At 34.6% G+C, this 24,758-nt stretch overlaps 1 protein-coding gene across 1 annotated transcript; it reads right to left on the bottom strand.

Moving 5' to 3' along the window:
- Window positions 1–81: 81 nt before the first annotated feature.
- On the bottom strand, window positions 82–24,556 carry LOC121423939 (mucolipin-3-like). Its single transcript, XM_041619489.1, has 14 exons — window positions 24,185–24,556; window positions 21,225–21,565; window positions 16,060–16,251; window positions 12,532–12,685; window positions 11,659–11,746; window positions 8,429–8,525; window positions 7,143–7,239; window positions 6,525–6,646; window positions 5,720–5,869; window positions 4,594–4,695; window positions 3,530–3,652; window positions 2,596–2,802; window positions 1,641–1,801; window positions 82–1,073 (listed from the first exon to the last, which is right to left on the bottom strand). Exons 1-14 carry the CDS (start codon window positions 24,399–24,401, stop codon window positions 1,034–1,036), a joined length of 2,091 nt encoding a protein of 696 aa, XP_041475423.1. The 5' UTR covers window positions 24,402–24,556; the 3' UTR covers window positions 82–1,033.
- Between the last annotated feature and the right edge of the window lie 202 nt (window positions 24,557–24,758).

Consider the following 24,758-nt stretch of genomic DNA (forward strand, 5'->3'; position numbering starts at 1 on the left):
TTAGCCCAGAGATAGGTCTTTATCAAAGCAGTAATACCTGGTTTTAGCATGGCTAAAGCCAGGGTAATTTTGCTGCAGCTATTGTAGAGCACTAAAGGACTTCTCATAAAGAGATATCAGATGCTTAAGTATAATTATCATTATTCATAAAACTCTGTCCCACATGTGCCTATCAGTTTAAACAATCATTAGTAAGCTGGCTTCCAGCGTAAGATGATTAAATTAAATCCGAGTTCGGGCCCTGGACATCTAAGGGAGTTTCATCAGCATCCCAACCTGTCATATCTGACAACTATCCATGGTTTTGATTGGCTGAGAAGCAAAGGGGATGATCATGAGACATAGAGTCTGATTGTTACTATGGTGACTGACAGATAACATCTTGTCTATCCTGACAACTTCAATGAAACAATCCTCTGGGTTCCCCCAATGTCATAAGATTTACATCATCACGTTCTTGAAGCGAATGAACCAACAGCCACTGTAAAGTCATTCAAAGGCATAAGATTGATCCTTAGACATCTCCAAAAGAGACAAGGCCCCTGAGTAAAGCATTCAGTCTTGAAGATTCTCTCCTAGCAATCACAGGTACCACCTGTCGAACTGCTACGCGATTGTGGCCGGTAAACAATCCTGCAACTTTGCGTTCTCTTTCAGGAGTACCTAGGTAAATGGAAGAGGAGTTTATGGTTTGATGACGCAGAAGGTGATTAATGGCTTTTTGTAACTATGGTGATTGTCAGATAACAACCTTGCCAATACTTTCTTTTCTCATGAACCTGTCCCCTGGATTCAGACCACCAGATTCTTGAAGAAAGGTCATTCAAAGGCTCAAAATGGGACTGATCCAAAGTCATCCTCCACAAGAGAGGAGAGCACCGAGTCAATCATCCAGACTTGAGGATTCTCTCCTTGCAATCACAGGATAAGAAAGATGATCAATGACTGTTTTTATAACTTGGTTACTTTCCTCCCATGTACAAGCAGGGTTGATTACCGGTATCTAAGAACCTGGGGATTCCCCGTATTGACATCATGTGATCATATCCTCATCGCTGTTGTATGAGTTACATCTAGGAAGAGAGTGAGAGATATACATGTAGAATGAGTAATGGGATTAATAATAATCATGGTTAATAATACATTCTTGGTAAATATACAAAACTATTTACACGTATATTAAAAGAACAGTTAGCAAGCAAGAGAAAAGGTGTGAAAATTCAAATGCAAATAATCTTACACCAAGTGTCCATTCTATAAAGCTTGTTATAATAACAAATTTGCAATTTACAGTTTTAAGCTACTGAAATCAGTGAATTTGATTGGCTGATGGTAAACTTGTTATAGATATGTTGCATTTGTTATTATAACAATTCTATATGAAACGGGACCCAGGTGTAAATGTTTGGCAACAACTGTAAATCTGACCCCCTAATTCTAGGAATTTCAAGAAATGATTCCTTTTGATTTTCATATTCAAATAAAAGGCAATAGTGTTCTCTAATTATCATGGCTTGAATAGTTCATGAAGTTAAGTAAGAATGCAGAAAAATGTGTGTCAGACATACAAAAAGGGTTGCTTATTTTATGGAATAGCCCCAATATATGACATCTATTTGATCTTTGAACCCCGACCTTACCTTCTACAGCAGAAAGTGCCTCTTAGTTTTTGGTGCCATCTCCACCTTTCCATCATACTAGATTGGGTGTGGAATGAACCCCGCCCTGGAATGGATTCATCGCAAGTCTCCGCCATGAAACAATGAAGCCTGCCCTCTACATGACCCGTTCTTTGGTATTCCTGTTATGTATGAGAGCAATCGATGAACAACGTTAATAACTTGGACTGGATGGGTAGTTGCAGCAAACAATTATTTCATGAGAAAGTCTTTAAAATCAAGATTAATTGTCACATTATCATAGATTCAGATCTGGGGCCCATAACACATAGCTTAGCAATGATCGTAGAACATTTTTCTATGATTGATTGCATTTTGACTACAATGTTTAATCAACTGTGAAAATCAAGCATACGATTAATTGCTAACCTTTGTGTTACGGGACCCAGGTATACTGAAATAAACGTATCTTTGTGAAACCATGAAATTTTAGCTGAATATGTAAAAACTCAATCATATTTCAAGCTAAAGTCATAGTTTTTGCACAGCGCAAAGTCTGCATCCATAATTTTGCCAAAGACACTCACTATCGATCTCGGGCAAAATTATTTTGTTGTAAAGCAGTACTTCATAGCTTCACCACTTCATATTTTACCTGGCATTTAAATTGATCCTAGAAAGAAACCTGCATTGGAGTGACACTACAATAAATGCATTTCTTGCACTATCTTTTATGAAACTGGCTGGAATACTCCCCAGGGAGTGGAGGATGTGCATACATTGTGTGTGGGAATGACTGATTGAATCTGATGGCCAGGGTGATAATAAATCTGTGACTGCTTTAGATAAGTACAATGCAGGGAAGTGGGAGTTACGACTCACACTTCCCTGTACAATGTGTGTCCTAAGCACATTATAAATAACCATATTATTACTATATTTATGAAACGCACAAATTGCATTTTGCTTTTTTTACCTTCATTGTTTCATAGGTGTCCATGATGACGGCAATGATCAAACTGAGTACCACATAAATAAAGAGACTGATGAATGTGTAGAGATAGATCCTACTGAAGACATAGATAGTTGTGTTGTTAGTAGACATCTCACGAAACGTTGCGTACATGTCGTCTCCATTGATGAGTGAGAACATACACTCTACTGAGATGCTCAGTGTTTTAAACTGTGAGAGAGAAGAGATATATTAGTATTATATATATATAAAAAAAATCATTATAATATCCTATAGTTATTATCATAGCTTTGATTATAATATATGTATATTATTACAACTATCATAATAATAACCTGGACTTGTACTGAGCCAAATCCACTCTGTAGAATGCTCAAGGCACTTTTCTTTTCAGAACTGAACAGAAAAATTTTAGGTGTGTTTTAAAAGTTTCAGAAGTTAAACATGTTTAATAACACATAAAATAAACACATTTCAGTCAAATAAAAAGCAAATTCAAATGACAAGTAAGTCCTAGTTGTATCACTATATTAGAATACAGATCAGCTGAAAAATTAAGTAGAGAAGATTCTGATATAAATAATAATAATATTCCGCATTTATATAGCGCTTAATACATCGAAACAATGTCTCTAAGCGCTTTACAGACATATTATTACACTGATCATCGGATCCTTGCATGCCCGCATACAATGTATGCACCTTCTCCACTCCCTGGGGAACATTCCAACAAGAGTTCCAAGCACTGCACCGGAGCAGGGAGGGGTTTTCTTTTTGAGCTGAATTGAGAAAAGAGATTAATAACTTACCAAAGGACAAAAGTACTGTGGTACGATTTGAACCCAAGACCTTGTGGCTCAAAGTCTAGAGACTTATCTACTGAGCCACAACATCTTTAGAAGTTAGAAAACTGTCATAATTTTTGTATTTACTATACCTTTGGATGGTATGGTCCGAGCACTATCCAACCGAAAAATGCATATGCAGCGTATATAATACTAGCACAGATGAGGAACCTTAGTACATTGGGCATGGCATTCTTTAGAGTTACAATTAGGATCTGGGTGATAAAAGAAAGCAAAACAAAAAGAAGCACATTACATAACATATATCTTTATAGAGGACATCTGAAAATATGATATGATCAAACGTTAATATCAGCAATTTAATGTCCTTATCAAAGGCCTAGAGGAGAAATGACTAAAACTTTGACCTAACAGCCAGACTTGAACTTACCTACTTCATCTAAAATTCATTCAGAAAACCCTTGAAATATCAGAGAATCAAATTAGTAATATTTTTTCCTTTTCAATTAATTTCAAACTAAACAACAGTGTTTTCTTTCATCCAAGCAATAAACATTCTGTAAGTCTTATGATCAAATCTATTTTGCAATAAAATCTTACTGCATTAAAATCTGTAATGCAGTTAAACATGTATTTCAATAAAATTTGTTTGCATATAATATCATCTGTTATGCAGTAAAATCTGTCTTTCAGTTAAAACTTTATTACAATAGAATACATTAAATCTGTTTTGCAATAAAATCTTGGTTGAAATAAAACTCTGTATTGCAATAAAATCTGCATAAGCAGTCAAAACTGTTTCACAGTTTTTCTGTTTTGCAATAATTAGTATTGCAGTTAAATGTGTTTTGTTATAAAATCTGATATAACAATCAATCTATCATGCACTCGTATTGATTTTAAAATCAAAATCTGTCTGGCAATCAAAGTTTGCATGCAGTCTTTTTGTTTTACTACAGGGCAATTCCATAAAATATGTACGTCTGACCCCCTATATGTGAGACCTTCATGAAATTTTCTGTCTCTGATTTCTTGCTCTTTTAACAGTCTGTAATGCTCTCAAATGACCATGACTTGGTCAGTTTATTAAGTGAAGTAAGATTTGAGAAAAATGGGGTCGGGCGTACAAAAAGGCTGATTATTTAATGGAATTACCCTACATATCAATGTTTTAGGACAATAATCAATGACTTACATTATATTTGTTGAAGAATCCGAGGTACCTTAGAACACCAAACCAGATCAGGAAACATCCTAGTCCAAGCAAGAGACTGCATGGATCATAGTTTGTGTTATCCTATATAAGGTAAAGATACAAACATCATTTTCACTTTAACCTGTTGGAGACTAAATGATTTCGCTATAACACATGTATTCCATAGACTCCGGCTCTCACATATACAGGCTCAGTCTTCAATGGGTTAATAGTTGGTACATAGGAAAATTGCTGCGTGCCAGAGCTTCCCCGATGCATATCAGACATGGTATAAGATGCTCTTTCAAGAGGATTTTTTAAATTCATTTTTCCCCAATACTTTTATACTATTTGATAACATTGAGTGAGAAAACATCATATAAAATTATGGCATTTCAATATGAACACTTTCCAACATGCTTTTATATCATGTATGATCATGCAGCTTGTATTTCAAAGTTGCCTCATCCACATGCAAGATCAGAATCCTGTAACACAAAGGTTAGCGATTGATCATACGCTTGATTTTCATGATTGATTGTACATTGTAGTCAATGCAATCAATCGTAGGAAAATGTTCTACGATCATTGCTAAGTTTTGTGTTATGGGCACCAGGGCTAAAATGAATCCAAGACCATTAAGGTCATAATGTAGAATGCCCTTGGTTCAAGGTTCAATGTTCAAGGTTTATTCACATCTATATTTCATATTTTTACACACTGAAAACTGAATTAAGAAATAATGACTTAACAGAGATTTTCATAGACATGTTAAGTGTAAACAAAAGTTCCGTGCAGACTGAAAAACATGAAAAGGATACAGAATTACAAGTCAGAGTTAATGATTATAGAGATTACTTGTAGTTTCTTCTAAAATAATGACTGAGAAAAAGGGAAATGTGGCTATGATTAAGCCCAAAGTAAAGGCATTAATTTGCCTTAATGTCTAGCTCATTGGCCTTGGATATGTTTTGTGGCCTTAAAATTTTTGTTGTGTGTTGAAATATATAAATGTGCCAAATGGAAAGATGGCCCAAATATTGACATATAAGGCCTGAATTTTTTTTTTTCTCAAGCTCATCAACTTATCAGTGGGTTACATTGAACACTGAAACTTCATACTCACCGATATTTCAATCAGGATCTTAATAACACTCCCAGTGATGGTGCATATATCACTGACAACGATGATCACATACCAAAGGTTTAAGAACTCCATCCTATCAGAGGTACTTAGTTTGCAGTTATAATGCACCTTGAAAAACTTCATGGTTTTCTGTATGAAGAAATGTCAAGAAAATGGATAAGTAAATTACTAGGGAATACATATACATATGTGACAGGGTAGTTATTCACTTACAGTTGCACCAATGGAGATTACACATATAGCTCTTGCAGCAATTTGAATGACATGTATTATATAAAAACATGCTCAGATAAAACTTAATTATTACATTACGAATGTTCAGCAATCTTTGGAGAATGATATTAAAGGGATGAAAATAAATGACGGTAGTTGATATGATGAGTATGATGAAAATAATGATCCTGAAGATGATGATGGTGGTGGTGGTGGTGATGAGAGTAATGATGATGATGATGATGGTGGTGGTGATGATGATGGTGATGATGTTATGGTGGTGATGGAAGTAATTATGATGATGATGATGGTGATGATGATGGAGATGATGGTGATAGTGGTGGTGGTGGTGATGATGATATAAATAAGACAATATGGTGGATAATTAATGCTGTGTTTGTCATTATGTTTAAATTCATACAAAACACATACAAAAATACAAATGTAGCACTGTTTTATTTCAGCTACTATTTCTTTGCATTAAATCAACATTCTTGCCTGACTCTACAGTCAGCTTTTCAAACAAAAGCCAAATGTAATTGTAAATCTAAAAATCCTGATAATTACTTACAAATTTCAGTTGCTGTGCTTTAACGATAGATCTTAGGCACAGTATCATTGAGATAAGACACAGTAAAAGAACTAGAATATCCAGTGTAAATATAATCCTTGCAGCTGATTTCTCCAATTCATCTGTACAGAAAAACAAAGCAGGAAAAATAATATTTCTTAAGCAACTTTGATGAATTAATCATAAACTTCATACCTGAAAGCTACTGACAAAGACATACATCATAAACCATAAAAAAGATATACATAAAAGAAATAATGATAATACGATATAATGAATAAGACAAATATCATTCTGTTTTCAGTACAAAGATAAACATTAAGTAAAAAAAATGTAAAAACAAATTATACAACTTGAAAAATATGCACAGTATAATTTTGGTAGCAAAAATGCAGTACACATAGTCCATAATTTTGGATAATCATTTACTTCATTTTTCTCATTCAATTAAAAACATTTCATAAACATGACAGCCAAAGATTTTTATTAAGAAATATCTGCCATCTCAATTACTGATAAGAGTGACTTATTGTTTTCAATTTCAAGAATGCATGCACTTGATTCATCCAGACACAAAACTTCTGGGTGGAAGGTTTCACAAGAGAAAACCAGACCTACCATCATCATATTTGTTCGAGCAGTTGGTGAAGAAGTTGTGCTCAACACCGAGTGAAACTGGCATCCTCCCACTATGTACTGTATTATCATAATTAATCTATTGGAAAACAAATAATAAACACAGAAAATATTATGACATAGATTGGTATTTCTTTCGGAGACTTGTATGTGCTTCAAATATCTCATTTTAACTATGAAATAGAGAAACATACAAATGGAATAAACAAATATGAATTGTCCTTCCTCCTCTTATCCTGTACATTCATCTACATACGTGTAGTTGCATATGAAATACAGTTTACATCATAAACAAATATAAAAGATGGATATCTTTACCATTTCCAATCTCCACCCTTATGTATTTGGATTACTGCAACTGCTTGCATGTAATTCATGCATTATTATTAGCTTAATGAATTATTTATAAAAAAAAGAAGTAAAGAAGGTACATGGAGCTCAAGCATTTGAATACACCCGGGCTCCATAACACAAAGATTAGCGATCAATCGCTGAATGAACAGACCAATCAATATCAATGTTACAAACTGTGCATTAGGTTTAAAATACTGACCAGGGACCAATCAGTGCGGTTCTTTCATCTTTGCAAATCATCGCAAACCTTTGCTATTATGGAGCCCTGGACAATCCAAGGAAGAACTTTGTGGAAGCATCATGGTGAAGTGGTTCTGACTTTCATCTCTTAATCAGAGGGTCGTGGGTTTGAACCCTACCCCAGGCATTAATTAACTTCAGCAAACAATGTAGCCACACTGTTCTGCCCTCAAACCAGGGAAAGGTATTAAATGTCACCCGACCCGACAGGAATTTATTCTTCAGAAAGCCAGGGTCATGTACATTCTTGTGGAGCGTCAGAGACTACTGATAAAGTAAACATTAAGCGCTATGTATAAAAGCAATTAATTTTCACTTTATTTGGCAAGTTACCAGAACATATATACAGTAGCATTAAAAAAAAAACAGGCTTGCACAGGATGACTCACTAAAGCTCGAGAGCTTATTTCCAGTGGGGTAATCAACATAATTAAGATAATAAAATGGTAAAATTATACTGTTTACATGTTAAAAAAATGAAGAAAAAAAAATCAGAATTTATTATTAGCAATAAATAAGATATAGAGATGATATATACAAGAATATAAAGAAGAAGTAGAAGAAGAACAGAAGAAGAAGAAGAAAAGAAGAAGGAGAAGAAGAAGAAAAGAAGGAGAAGAGGGAGGAGGAATAGAAGATAATTTCAAATGCACAATTCATTCAAAATTACTCACAGTGATATTAAACTTGATACAATCTGGAATGGTGAACGTCTTTGAATCCTTGAGATGAACGCTGCTTATCACAAAGTTCATTTTGAATAATCTCAATCTATTAGAAAATAACAAAACAAAAGACAAAGACAAGACATGAGATTGAAAACATGAACACTTTACACACATACATTGATGGCATTCACCCTCACAATAAGATTTTACGGGAGATACTTGGGGGAGGGGGGAGATTATGAACTGAGATTGAGATGAACCTTACTTCTTGTATACAATCAAACTGAATTGTAAAAAAAACATTTTCCAACCCCTCCTACATAATCACACAACATGGATAACAATGACAAATATGGGGGCAAAATGAAGTTGCTGCAAAATGTTCCTATTATAAGCCCTGATTTTGAAAATCCCTTAAAGTATTCCAATAACTAATATTGCAAGGTCAACAAGAGATAAATAATAAATCTTTTTTTTAACCAAATTGAAATTACAATAAATTGGTATTTAATAGAAAACCATCTTGTAATTTTTTTTCATAGACATTCCTCACAAGGAAAAAATTATATGGAATCTTTTCATGCAGTAACACAAGACTAAGGTCACAGAATAGAGGTTAATCATGTTTCATAACAAAAATGAAATTTGCTATTATCGGAAAGTTACAGAAAATCCTCTTGTAAATACATGTACTTATTCTTCTACTTTACTACTTGTACCTATGTTACAGAATTTATGATATTCCGCTCTTATACAGCGCTTAATACATCAGAACTACTTTTCTTTATAGCACATTACAGATTACTATTTCCTCATGCAGTTAAAAGTACCAAACTATAAATAAAGCTATTTCTCATTTCCAGTCTGATTCCAGTCTAATGTCTTATTTCCAAACTGAAACTATTGGCAAATGAGAGAGAGAGAAAAATCCTCTTTTAAAGAGTTATTCCTCTGTCAAAATATCAATGGTATAGAATCTCCTTATGAAGTCTCACCAATTTAAAGGTAAATTCCAGTTTTGGTAACGATATCAAAATGAGTTTGTACAGAATCCAATTAAATGAACACCAAAGTGTCTCTTTGTATAATAAAACATATGTGCCAAAGGATTCTGGAAGAAATTGTGTAATTGCTGAGAAATCAGCAAATAAGCACAAGATGCAGGTCAAGCGTCGGGCCCGACATTCAAAGCAATAATTATACACTGTCCCACATGCGCTTATCTGTGTTGGGATCTTCAGTGTGAACATTTTTCAGCGTAGATTTCAAGATTTCACAAAGTTCAGTTTATGTAACTGTACCAGATCTAGATCCTCGATGATACACTGACAATTAAGCCCTGTTTTACAGACTTTCTCATGAAATCAGTGTTTACTGCAACTACTGGTATGAAAGTTCAAAGGTCAACAAGAAATATATTAATTGATAATAAATTGAAATTAGCTTTTTAATTGATAAGAGAACCTTCATATACATGGCAATCCCTCAACCAGGGTCGGTAAAAGGCAAAAAAATATATATTTTTTTAATTTCAGGGGCTACTTTTCACCCTCTTGTTGCCTAAATCTGCAATATTGGATAAGCTTAATCATTGTAGTGAATGGGGGTCTCTGTTTAATTTTTTTGAGGGCTCTTTGGAGCATTATAGTGGTGAAATTGCCTTGAACCCCTGTTTTTGTAAATTTTTCCTTAATTACCAAACTTAGGTACCAAACTATAAATAAGGCTATTTCCTTTCTGATATCACTCTCCAAAATTAAATCAGCTTAAATTAGTACAGGACAGAAGACAATCTTGTAAATACTAAGTCCTATAGCATTATAGTGGTGAAATCACCCTGAACCTCTGTCTTTGTAAATTTTTCCTTGATTGGTACCAAACTATAAATAAGGCTATTTCCTTTCTGATATCACTCTCCAAAATTAAATCAGCTTAAATTAGTACAGGACAGAAGACAATCTTGTAAATACTAAGTCCTATAGCATTATAGTGGTGAAATCGCCCTGAACCTCTGTCTTTGTAAATTTTTCCTTAATTGGTACCAAACTATAAGGCTATTTCCTTTCTGATATCACTCTCCAAAATTAAATTAGCTTAAATTAGTACAGGACAGAACACAATCTTGTAAATACAAATTCCTATACCAGACAACCAATGATGTGAACTCGCCTCATGGCATCCTTTCAAACTACAAATAAAGCTATTTCCTACATGTATTTCCTCCATGATTTCCCTTGTCTATGGTTTCCTGACTTTATCAACAAGGTGAGATGCTCAAATAATAGTTGAGTAATTTATAAGTCACATGATCAGCATTGTTGTGTTTCTATCTATGGAGATCCATGGTCAAGTTCCTTCTGGATATAATAATTTTTTTCAGGGCCATTCTTGGTAATGTGTGCGACCAAAATTATGACAAATCTTGACTTTAATTAGTTAAAAATCGTAACAATTTGAATTCTAAAATCATGCTTTCGTGTGAAGTCACACAGGTGACCCACTCCTTGTGACTTCTGACCTTGAACCGGCATATTGGAGACAGCAAAAAAATATTTCCAGATCATAGCTTGCTAAACATGTTGCTTTTAAATGACTAAATATCAAAAAAAAAATTACAGCTAATGAAAGTCAAGATTTGTCCTAATATGGCCCTTCAATGCCTCTTTTGTCATCATATCAACAAACTAATCGGCGATATACTGTACAGGAGTATGAGTCATCAAAAGTGCAAAATTGTCCATGATAATGGCATTCTAATAATATGATGCATAATCATTTTACCAAATGATTTCTACCACATAAGAAAGGTAGACAAATATTTTGCTTATTAAAAAATATGCTTTTGTGATTTATTTTTTCAAGAATGATGTCTTGGTCACAGTGACACACTCTCAATTCACAAGGCCTACTTGACAACCACACAATGTAATCCTTTCTTTATTATGCTGGATAAGATGGACTGCACTTTAAATCAAAATCTGTGTTTTAATGACTAATTAAGAAAGACAGGAAAGGCACTTTATCTTTATAAGCCAGTGGTCCAAGAACAGTCCTTTATTAACAAGAAACGATCTTCAGGGAGAACAAAAGAGGCAGCCTTTATTGCTGGATGTGTGACTGACATTTGAGAGTTCACATTCTAAAACTGATTAATATGGCTGCAGGCTCTACTAAATCTAGAAAAGTAATTTCACAAATTATTTTTTCGTGTATAACTAAATAAAGCACATACTTACGTATCAAGACACAGTGTCTGGTTGTGAAGCTCTAAATAATCTTTGACCGATATATTTTGAGATGTGTTCACTGGAATGACTATAAAACCTGCAAAATGAAGAAAAAATATATACATGTATATATATATCAGATCATTAAAGATTATAGCTTTAAGAATACAACTTAGGATTAAAGCGTTGCCTTTCTGAAGAATTCAAGTCTTAAAGATGCCAGTCTCTCATTACATAATATGAACACTACTAACCCAATGGACGTTCTTTAAAGGTTTCTAGCCAAAATGAAAAGTGAGAAAGAAGATGGCAGAGAAAAACAGATATATATATATATATATATATAGAAAGAGTGGAGGGAGAGTAAGAGACAACAGGACATTGTGTGAGAAAAAAGGGAGACAGAGAAAAAGGAAATAAGATTTTGAATTTTATTTCTTCTCCATTCGTGGGCTGGATGGCCCTCTTCAGCCACAGGCTGAAAGGAAGAGGGCAGAATAAGATTGAGAGGGAGATAGAAAGTACGATAGAAACCCTATTTACAAAGCACTGCAGAGTCAAAGTTATGTTTACATGAAAAGTCAAGTCTATCTCAAGGGGTGGGCAAAAACGTGGACATTTTTGACCTAGCATTTGACTTAACGAGCATTTACAGTGATTTTCTCCACGGCAAACAGGGTGGGAGAGAGATGGGGGGGGGGGGGGTGGGAGGCGGTAAGAGAATTATGGTACACTTTAAACACAATTACAGAAATGCCAAAAAAGGTTTTATGCAAGAGGGATGAGGACAGGCACTGAAATGGCACACAAAATGGTGTTATCATAATCCAATCCTCCATTACATGTACATGCTCAATGAAGAACAACAAAATTGTAACTCACTTTCGTGAATATCCTCATTAATTACAAACTGTCCATCGTCTGTTATCTTGATCTCTTTATAATTCTCCTGATATACATGAAGAGCGCGGGCTTCTCCTTCTTCTCTGTGATCATAGCCATATGTCCCAATGGCATTTGTCTTCAGGTTTGAAAACTAGAAATCATGAAACAAAATACAGAGAAATTACTTATTATTATATCCAAGCCAAACAAAAATGTTCAAGTTGAAATGCAATACAACGGTCCTTGAAAAAGCAATTCAAACCCAGAATATCTTACACTGTAACAGTATACATGTACATGTATCTTTACTGGGACATCACTGAAACTATTCATACAAAACCAAAGAAAAATTTTAAGACATTAAAACAAAGATACATGTATAAGGAAGTCTAATTGTACATTGAACTACTAAAACAGATGTTTGTACTATCTAATGACCTGTGCTGGCCAAAAGAAAGTACATGTTGCATAGACATTGTATTAATGATCATGCTATTGTCTCCATGCTGTATCATACACACATCTGGCTTGGAGGCCATTGAAAGCAACAAGATACAAAGATTGACTCTTAAGACAAAGGTTGATGTTACATTAGGCGGTTTCAGACCGCCTCGAAGTTCGCCAGTTCCAGGTATTCTCTGATCGGGAAATTTACCCCGATCAGAAAATACCAGGTATTTTGGTAATGTGAAAGCAAACTACGCGTAATTTCCCCGAAAGAAAATACCCGCTAAATAGTAGGTACTTGGCGAAATTACGAGAACTTTCGTGGGGATTTTTCCAAGGTTGCAGGTATTTTGGCGATGTGAAAGCAAATTACGGGAACTTTTATCCCAGCGTGTCGTTGGGCGCGGCGGCGTGGGTGGCTGCTGGGCTAGTGATTTTGAATCTCCCGCCTTGCCTGCTTATCAGACCACACTGCGCATGCTCGTAACTTCGGGAACTTATCCCGAAGGATGTGTTTCGGGGCGGTGTGAATGCAGGAATAATTAACGGGTATTTTTTAGCCTTAACAAGTTCTCGTAATTTAACGGGGATTCTTGTGATCGAGGCGGTTTGAAACCACCTATAGTGATAATCTAGTAATGCAAGGGCATGTAGAAGTCACTGCTTATTTATCTGATATTTTCCTTTTATTCAAGCCATACATGTACATGTAGGACAGAGATATTGCATTGTACAGACATGAACTTTGTTTTTAAATGAACTCAAGATAAAGGTTGAACTGAACTTTACCTAAATATTTTTAAAATACACACAAGTAGCTAATGAACTATTAGCACCAAGACAATCAAAACATTTATCTAAACAATTTACTCTGAAAGTATCAATATATTTACAAACATGAAATGTAATAATAAGCTACAGCTCCAAGCATGTGTCAATTTAATATAAACAAGAGATAAATCATGAGGTGGGCAAACTGACAAGGGAACACCTTTGCTCTCACAATTGTCATACTTTGATCCAGGAAGGCGGAATTGACAATTAATTTGTCACATGATAAGAATATGTACATCAGGTGATTATGGTTTATGAAGCCTACTACAAACAAACTTTCAAATTGTAAGGTCGTTAGCATGATGACTCAATGCAATTCAAACTAATGAGTACATGTACAATTTGACTGAAATTAGCAAAACAAGAAAACTGTAGTATATCCAAACAACAAAAATATATGACATGGTTTAATTTAATATATATTCAATTGGAACGATTACAAATCTGGGAGAGTATTCAATTCAGTTTTAAAGTACATATTTCATCATGATTTTAACTTTGTTTTGAAACAAAATTTACTCCAAAAGGAATATAATTTTACTTTCATTTAGAGCAACTCAAAACTTCCATCAAAATCCTTGAGAAGCATTGTGAAGCCATACTTTCATTGCAAAAGCACTACAATGTACAGCTTATACTACATGTAGGAATCCTCCAATAAATGCTTTAAAGATGTTTTAACTGAAGGTGTATCTTCACATGTGATCATCAACTATTAAAGGTCCCGGTTTTAAGCCAACTTTAATTTAAAAATGTATTGGTAAGGAAATTATTGAGGGAAAGAGACTACATGTATTCCAATCCTCAGCTCTTTGAAAAAAAATTGTATACAGAGCTGTCCTGGGTTTCATAACTTCATAACACAAAGTTTTGCAATCAATCACTAAATCAAATAACCAATACAGATCATCGTTGCATGCGCGCTCTGTTTAAAATACTGACCGGGAACAAATCAGTGCGGTTATTTCATATTTGCAATTCATCGCAAAAATTTGTGTTACAGAGCCCTGACCCCATTGATTAAAAAATGTAGAATATGGCCCAATCTTGATCGATTCTTATGGATCAATATAAATTTTTATGTAAGTGCACACAGTACAGGGTTCAATTTAATAGTAAAGAATTCAAATTCTCCTGGTTTTATTGAGGATTGGCAGAAGTTCGTTTCAAGATGTTATTACACTGTACATGTACATGAACCTTTTAGCTTTACTTTTCAGATATTTGACCCGCTTATTCCATCTCATCTAATTCTGCAATATTAACTGCATATAAAAAGCTACAGTGTATATGTAAACTGGACCTGTTCATCAAGAACAAAAGGAGTCATAAATTTCAAATATTTGACAAATCTGAATTTCATAGTTGGCAGACTTCCAAGTTTAAATAAGCCAGGAAAATCATCAGCTCTTGAAGAAATATTTGTATAATTGCTGATTGGGAGCATTTCACTTCCTCATAATTATTCACTCGTATCTATATCCATGGCTCGAAAGCAAAACTAGCCATTTGCTATTTATGTAACATACACATCAGAGAATAGAAATTTTAATGGCATTTTGGTACAGTTCTATGTTAAAATATGCTATACATGTACAAAAGAATTTATGAACAGCAGTGTTTCAAAATTATCTAGAGCAAATTACGATACCAGGAAAATCATTCCCTGCACACATGCAGACCTGATTTAGTTCCTTTTAAAAAATCAACTGAATACCATGTGAGCAACATGTGGAATTTTGAAAGTTAACTACTCTCAGTCTCCTGGTTTAATTCAGAATATTTTCAAAATACTACTACATGTATATCAAAACATGCAATACTATCAGATTCAAATGTTTAGATGAATAATAATCTGTAGTGTATTGTGAACATTTTTCTTGTCATTGTGTTTCATGGTACATTTGAGTGCATTATCGGTATATCAGCAGATAATCAACAAATGACTTTATTCAACAATGGTTGAAAATCAGACACCTTCTAATATCGCAAAGAGCTTGGCAAATTGTTGTTCCTGTGGCATATGATATATAGTCATTGCTTCATATAAGAATTTGAAACAAAATGTGAATATAACATATGGATGGGGTGGATTATTATTGTTTGGTATCAGCTCTGCCTGGGAGGCAAAAAAGTGAACTTAATCTCTATGATCCGCAGGTTTCTCCTCCCGATTATAAACCATCCCTAATTTGGCTCGTACATTCAAGGGTAACCTATTAAACCAAATTTGAAATGGATTACCTGATAAGCAACGTAGTCAAGGTGTTTGAAGAAGCTTTCTTGTTCATAGATGGCATAGAGTTCATCGCTCTTGGGGTATGCCTTGGAGTCAAAACCGGAACTCCAGCTCTTCAAAAACAAATGTTCAAATGCTTCTTGGTTTCCTTCATAGAACTTGTTCAGTGAAAACTGGCTCGTTCCAAAGGCAACAAGCTGTAACGAAAAAAATTGGACATGCCAAAAAAATAGAAGAAAAAATTGAATAAAGATTGTAATAAACAGTAAAGCAATGTTGTATGAAATAAAGACAGGCCTTTATAATTCGGGAATTTAAAACTTTATTTGTTTAGGGACACATAGCAGTAATCCCACGATGCAGGCTTCGTACAAAGTCTCTTCACATGGATCACGTTTCAATTTTCATGCATTATTCATTGTTTGCTTGTGGTGAAATATGAAGCATTGAAAAGAAGCTTGCAAGAATCCTTTAGAAAATAATGATATAATAACTAAAACAATAACAATAATGATAATAAAAATGATGATGATGATAATATGGACATTTGCACCAGTATCCATCACAAAAATATGCTCATGGTGCAGTAATGAATAAAAAATCAATGGAAATTTATAGATAAACGGGGGAAAGATTTAAATTTACATAAAAATATGTGACCCTTAAAGCCTGTGTATAGCTTTGGTAAAGGGTCAATAATGTGATTGATAATCGAATATCATCTAATATGACAGTCTTACGGAAGCGTAGTGACCGTTAAATATTTTTCCAACTGCACTTCTCTGAGAAAATTTCAAATATTCAAATCTTGGATATATAGCGCCCTCTCTCGGCGATGCTTGTTTTAAATTTAAAAAATGGGCATTCAAGCACTTATCTTATAAATTTAGTGATTAGATATCCAAAAGTTACAGAGAAAGAACATGTCTTGAAAGTTTCAGCCCATTCCATGATTTGGAATAGGATTTAATTGAAAGACAAAAACACACAGATATTTTAATTTGATCGGGTGACCCGATCAAGTTAAATTTCCATGTAAAATCGCAAAATTTATCCTGTAAAACACATTTTCATTTCATATCCTCCACATCATAACTGTTATAGGGCATATCCATTCATATTAGCTAGCAATGAATTGGAATAGTGATAAGTGCATTTTGGTGGATTTACCAAAACTATACACAAGCTTTAAAACCTCATGAAACCTATCCACTTCTAATGTACAACATACGCATTTGCAATCAAAACCAACTGTGTTTCGATCAAAGTTTGAAAGTTTTCAATTGATAGGACAATATTAACAGAAAGAGCACTTTCTAGCGCAAGAAACAGACAGCAATCAATAAAAAGATGGACTTAATTACAATAATCATGATTAACTTTAGGACCTGAACCTGATTACAATTAATTGCAATTTCTTCAGTCCAATATCATGTGAGATTCAGAACAAATGAAAGTTTTAATAAAAAATGGAAAATGTTCTGTTTCATCATATTTATTCTTTATCACTCAATTTTCTTTTGCACTTTCAATGACCCATTTCTTGATCGCTTTCATTCTTTTGTTTACACATTTTATGGAATTCCCAGATCCTAAAATAGGAAATCATGTGTTTTGATATCTATCTTTGGCTGTAAAACAATTTCCTTTGCCAAGCACATACACGTAGAATTGTCTGAAATGTCAAAAGTCTTCCGCATATCTCAATACAGGGATATAAAATGATAACATTTCACATTTGAACTGAAAATGTTTGATTTGTTTCAAAGCAATTTCGGATATTTAATGCAATAACAATATAAATCTTGGTCAGAACATTGTCACATATATACCATGATTTACAATTTTACATTGATTGTAATTTTGAGGATGATTTGCCATTGACTTACAGTTAACCCATATAAAGTGTTTATTCTAGATTGAAACTTTCTACAAAATTGAGACCACTTAATACAATTACCTATCATACACTGCAGAGAGTACCAGGCATTAAAGTATTTAAAATATTTTAAATACATATTTTCAGCCCATCAACTGTTTCCCTTTCATATTACAAACAAAACTAGCACTCAGAGACCCAAGGCCTGTAACACAAAGCTTAGCAATCATTGCAGAACATTTTTTTATGACTGATTGCATTGACTACAATGTACAATCAAACGTGAAAATCAAGCGTAGGATTAATCGTTAACATTTGTGTTGAGGGGCCCTGACCTTGCTCATTAGTAAGTGGTACATAAAAATCTCATCTTGATTACAAAGCTGAGAGCACTCATTATGAACAAATGAAGGACAAATGATGAAGAGAGAGAGAGGATACATTTAGATCTCAACATTTCATTTCAATTATGAGCTTTTCTGTGCATTAACAAATAGCTTTCAAAACAGGGTGTACTTAGAACTGTATAATGACCTTATTAGTGACTAAGTATCAATTGCATGAAGAAACAAAAAAAAAATACAATATAGAAAGTGGAAATATTTTCCAAGGTTCTTCGAACCATGAATTTTAATATTTCAGGGCAAGATAAATATTCTACAAGGTATTCCTACATGAAAAAATGAAAATGGGTACATGTATACATGTACCTTGGTGTAATTTTACATGTATCTTGAGTATCAAGAAATTGCTCAATATTATGAAACAAAAAGCCTTTGTCGAACCCAAATACTGAGATGTTTTCTCTACAAATGTATGCCTGTTTAATGTAACATTAATAGATAAAAGAACAAACAAATAGCCTACTTTTAGTTTAAGACCCCTTTTTTCAAGTGCACAAATGTTCGGGCAGCAAAAATGACAAATTGTTGCCCAAAAGTTCTGAGAATAAAAGTGGGGATAGTAACAGTGCAGGGCGCGACAAATCCGCTTGCCCGCTTGCCCGGGGCAAGTGAAAATGACGTGCGGGCAAGCACCTCTCAAAGTCAATTGCCCGATCGGGCAAGTGGTTGTTGCGTCTTTTTTTTCTGTACCGTACCTCGTTTTTCCATAAATCATCCAAAATCCACACTCAAAATCATGAATCAGCCTTAAAAAATAGCGAGTAGCGCAGTTTCAAATTCCGAAATTGCGTTATTTTTTCTGTACCACGTATTTCCATACATGGTACCAGGTATGAAAAAAATCAACGCAATGGCCGGGAAACAGTTGAATGTAGTAGGGTCCATTATGACTACCACCATGTGCAATTTCTAATGCACATTTTCCCCCTTCCGATATCACAATTCTGTGATAAAATAATTAGAATTACACAGGAAATAAATCACAGAGTCTAGTAACCTCGCATTGGTGAGTTGTCATGTCATTCGGCCTTACTTTTCAAAAAGGCCTATTAACATCCAAAATAACTTGCCGTATTTGTTACTTATAACTTAAAATTCATTTGTTTCCCTTTTTGAGGGGATGAGGTAAATATCAGACAATAAATCATCAAACAAAGCTCCATCTATTTTACAAGGCCGGCGGGAGGCTCACACACGTGCGCATACTAGCTAGCCAGTCTGAGCTCTGTCTCTCTGCCAGAGCTCTGGGGGACAATTCGCTCAGTAAAGGCCTCAATGATGGTGATTTTCTGTTTCAGACAGAGTTTACATTTCGGGTATATTATTCAAAACTTCCAATAAAGTTTGATGATTTCTTCATTGTCATGTATATTTAAGTTATTAATGAATACATTCTCACCAAATTTAGACTCCCCCATAGAGAAATGCAATTTTCGTAGAAGTCTGCGTTTTCAAAGAACTTCAGGAAAAGTTAGGGTATGTGGGCCTTTATTACATGGCCGAGTACAGGTTATTGTACTGGAATAGGCGAAGTAGAAATTAGATATTGAATTCATTTATATCAAAGTTCAACTCACAGTCACACCCACACGCACACACACACACCCAAGATTCTAAGCATAGTGAAAAAAATTACTTAAAAATCATACAATATTAAACAATGTTACTAATAATTCATTAATAAGTGAACAGGTATTCCTCAAAATAGAAAAAAAAGTAGCATGTGAAAACATGTAGATAAAATTATTGACCGAGTGGAACATAAAATGATGAAGAAAAGACTTGATGGTTTCCAAATAATTTTTTTTTAATCAAGGAAATATGGAAAATAAATGACCATTTCATGGATTTAAAGATGCAAAATGTGAAATTTTAGCCACTCCACTTTTGATGATAAAATAATTTTTTCCGAGTCAATAAAGAGCTGAACATTTTTCACTGGCTTTCTTTATAGTTTCCAACTATGGTAAATGAAAGCAATTCTAAGGAAATATGTTACGCAGGTAGCCATTTCATGGATTTAAAGATGCAAAATATGAAATTTTAGCAACTTTTGTTGAAGGGTTTTTTAAAACCTTAAATAGCCATAAAATATTGATTTTTTTTCTCCAAAATAAACGTAAAGACTCAGGCCTACGTTGCTGAAAATATCCTTTTCAATGTGTGTTCTTTTATACTGGACATGATTCTCAATTGTTCAATGTGTGTTCTTTTATACTGGACATGATTCTCAATTGTTATTTAGTATACCTTAATAAAAATAAGAGTAGTGCCGTCATAATGAAAAAATTATTGAAAAAATTGGGCAAGCAGTTTTTTCTATCGGGCAAGCAAATTTTTTCATCACTTGCCCAACAGGGCAAGTGACAAAAAAAAATTTTGTAGAGGCCTGTAACAGTGCTTCTCAGTCAATCGGAATTAAGAAAAGTTATCAGATCTGACAAGTTGTTGGACAAAAAATGTTGACAAAATAATGATCCCCAGAACTTCATAATTTTTAAGTGTTCAAGTGACTGTACATCTTACGTATTTGTTATGAATAACAATCAAAATTATGATCCAACATTACTTTGCTGCAGAACTGTATTAACTATCCTGTGAAAGTATTGCACAATTGTATTGTCTTAACTTTCATATTTTACTTCCAATTTAGTAATTTTTTATTATGATAATTGTTTGATTTTTCTCAATTATGAAAGGGTGGGAGTATCACTTGAAAAGTAAAAGAGCACACATATTTCGACTACCAGTAACTTTAAGAAAGAGTGAAAAATGTTCCATATTTCTCATTGTGGCAGTAGTCTAAGGGAAAATTTTCTTCACACCCACCCCCCCCCCCCATCTCTCTCTCTCTACCTCCCTCTATTTATATCCCTTCCTTTCTTACCTGAATAGTAACAAAGATGATCTTGAGGAGCTGAACCCCTAGCTTCCATGGTTTGCGGCCTCTCTTCTTGTACTTGAGGTACGGGTTCATGAAGAAGTACCTTAGCTCCCAGCGCATCTCCTGCCTGCTCCTAAGCGTTCCTGTAGAAGCTCCAAAGACATCGTCCTCCTCCAGACAAGAAGTTGGCGTGCTCTCGACATGACATTCATTCTGGATGCTAGAATCGTTGTTGATGTTGCCATAGTTGTCATGGTTACACTCACAATGTCCAATCTTGTTGAGGGATCTGGAGCTGCCCCCTCCACAGGCAGTCTGGGCTGCCAGTGTGTTCATGGTTGGTACTGCAATCAAGACAACAAGATTTATATCATAATATAACAATATGCAAAAATCATAAAAAGCCTTCTTATTCAACAGATCACTCTCATCAAAGCCTGTTCAAAACTTGGATGGCGATTGGTGACAGCATTTGAGCATTTTAATGAGCTTGTTACCTAGTCCATCATAAATAATCTATCAAAAATCGATTCTAATTTAACGTATCATACTAACATACATATAAAAAGGAAACATGAAATTCAAATTACTTTGAAATTTCATGGGCTAATTTTGGCCACATTGGGGCAATTGCTAAATTTCATTTCTTTCATTTCAAGGGCTCCTTTTTGGCTCAACCATTACAGATGATTGCATACAAACATGTAGGAAACAGATTGCATGTGTGTATTTCTTTGCGCCTCTTGGCAGCAGAGCACAAAAGAAGGGAAACCCCCATCCCAACTCCATGCATATACGTAAACAAAAAAAACTTTCTTTCATGCGCATGTGCCTGATGTGCATCTACATTATATCTACATGTAGGCCCCCTAAACAAAGGTTAGCGAGTAATCGCTAAATGAAACATTTGGCCTATCAACGAAAAGGAAAGGGTCCCTGCAAAATGGTATAATCTCTACCCTTGAAAGATTAGATTTGATTAAAAACAATTTAGCGACAGTACATGTATATGAAATTGCGGACGTTTCATCAAATGCAGATCTTATATCTCTACCAAATCGGCTCTAATTCACTTGATTTTCTAATCGGATAATTGAACTTCATTACAAGGAAAATAGAGCCCCAAAATGTTGAAAATTCTGTGATATACTGAAATTATTTATAAAAAAGATGATGTATTATTTCTTTGACTCATCCTGGAGCGCTTATTTTAAATGATTAAGAAAATGAAGTGTCATTAAAAATTTCAAACTGAGGGTGCAAAACGAGACAGGAGATGAATGTGCAGGGAAATCACATGAAGTTTCATAGAATTTGATAGAAATATTGTACTTTTTTTATTTAATACAACACAAATTTGATACATTCCTCTTTTAAAATGAGGGCCAGTTTACCACCTAATTATGGCTGTTTAGTAATGAGCTTAACAGCGGGAGCAGTGGTCTAAACGGGGGTGACGGCAGAAATTGATATAAAGATTTTACCTGCCCGGGCCGACCTGACCAGAAGTGTGGAAATGTTGTGTGATCAATTTGAAAAAAACGATATACTTCGGAATCATTTTTTCAAATTGATCACACAACATTTCCACACTTCTGGTCAGGTTGGCCCTGGCAGGTAAAATCTTTATATCAATTTCTGCCGTCACCCCCGTTTAGACCACTGCTCCCGCTGTTAAGCTCGTCTTCGGCCTATTAAACCTTACTCTAATTCAATGCCCTAAAAGTATACATTTAAATTGTAACTGGCAAGAAACACAGAAGTCCTGTACATGTAGTCGAGGTAGAAAAACAGGGTTAGAGAAAAGGTTGAGGGAAACAAATGAGAACTAAAATATTGTCATTACTCATTTAACCACACAAAGCATGGAAACAAAATTTGTAAATATAAATTTAGAACGAGTTATTACAGTAGTTTCGTAACTTAAAGGAGAATGAAACCATTGGAACAAGATAGCTTGTGTGAAAACAGAAAAATCAAAGAAACAGATCAACAAAAGTTTGAGAAAAATCGGACAATAAATGAGAAAGTTATGAGCATTTAAATATTGCAATCACTAATGCTATGGAGATCCTCCCATTGGCAATGCGACAAGGATGTGTGATGTCACTGATGAACAACTCTCCCCATTACTTTAGTATATATTTCACTGGAATTGCCTCTTTTATCACATCTATCCATAGATCATGTGTTCTTTCTACATGAGGGCATGTAATACATATTTTTTTAAAATACATCATGGATAAAGAGTTTGTATCATCATAAGAAAAAGCAAAAAGAGACATTTTGAGGGTATTTTATAGTCCACCAAAAGGAAAGTTGTTCATCAGTGACATCACACATCCTTGTTGCATTGCCAATGGGAGGATCTCCATAGCATTAGTGATTGCAATATTTAAATGCTCATAACTTTCTCATTTATTGTCCGATTTTTCTCAAACTTTCTTTATTCTTATTCTTTGATTTTTCTGTTTCTACACAAGCCTATTTGTTCCAAAGGTTTCATTCCCCTTTACTAAACTACCAATTAAATCTTTTGAGAAAAATACAAAAGGATTAGAAGAAAAACCCACAAAGCTACCTTTCTTGTGTCATATCTCTTTTTTTTTCTTTTTGAAGACATTTTTGGGGGACGGCCCCCCCCCCCCCGCGCCAGATTTGTTGACACCAAAATCCAAATCAGACATTCATATTTCATGATTCAATGAATAAATATTACATTACGCCCTAGACCAAAAGCTTCAGTCTCTGTATTTTGGTTGTTCTACTGAACTGCTCACTCACCAATAGTGGGGATATACATGTAGTATAAAATGTCAGAAATTGTTGAATAATTCCCCAGTAACGGTTATTCTTGTCTAATTAAACACAGATTAGCAAGAAGGCCAAAGATAAAATCTGATGATTGATTTAACAACTTACTTGGTACAAAACAGTCCTGAATACTCTTCATATTTGTTTACCTTTATTATGTCCACAAGATGGGGTTATGACAACGGATGGCGAACATGCAGAGTACGCCCCCGTATCAGGGGAATCCGCCTCCAAAACAAGCCGCTCCTGCCGGCGCAGAGGACGACCAAGATCCGGAGATTTCTCGGCCTGGCTGTTTTCGGAATGTGTAACAGGTTTCCTTCGTCTTTCTGCCTCCCTCACCGAACTCGCACGGGACGCCCTCATTTACCTTGGATTTCCACAAATAAACGATTTTAGGAGATTAAAATGAAAAAGACACGGAAGCTTCTTGCACTTGCTTGCACTTAAAATCAAGACTCCGCAGCTCAGTCATCATCATCGCACATCCACACAATTCTGTTGACGTTTTTTTATCATGTGATTTCTGATAATTCATTGTCGCCTTACATTCGATAGAGGGCAGTATATAATTTGCGGCGAGCAGTTTCATGCAGGGGCCCGTCTTACAAATAGAGTTAGGATTGTTCCGAACCTCCACTGTATGGAATATCACCGAGGAATTTCATAAACAATTTATTCATTTTATTCCCCGTTAATTCAATTGAATTTATAATTAGTTTC

The sequence above is a fragment of the Lytechinus variegatus genome, chromosome 11 (genome assembly GCF_018143015.1).
Source record: "Lytechinus variegatus isolate NC3 chromosome 11, Lvar_3.0, whole genome shotgun sequence".
Taxonomy (NCBI): Eukaryota; Metazoa; Echinodermata; class Echinoidea; order Temnopleuroida; family Toxopneustidae; genus Lytechinus; species Lytechinus variegatus.

What these genes read in the sequence shown, in the direction of transcription:
- LOC121423939 (XM_041619489.1), bottom strand. Translation starts at nt 24,401, where the DNA reads ATGAGGGCGTCCCGTGCGAGTTCGGTGAGGGAGGCAGAAAGACGAAGG. An exon ending in TTGACTACGTTGCTTATCAG is followed by an intron (nt 12,686 to 16,059) that starts GTAATCCATTTC and finishes CATGATTTCTAG; the next exon opens with TTTTCAAACCTGAAGACAAA. An exon ending in ACACCTATGAAACAATGAAG is followed by an intron (nt 1,802 to 2,595) that starts GTAAAAAAAGCA and finishes CATACATAACAG; the next exon opens with GAATACCAAAGAACGGGTCA.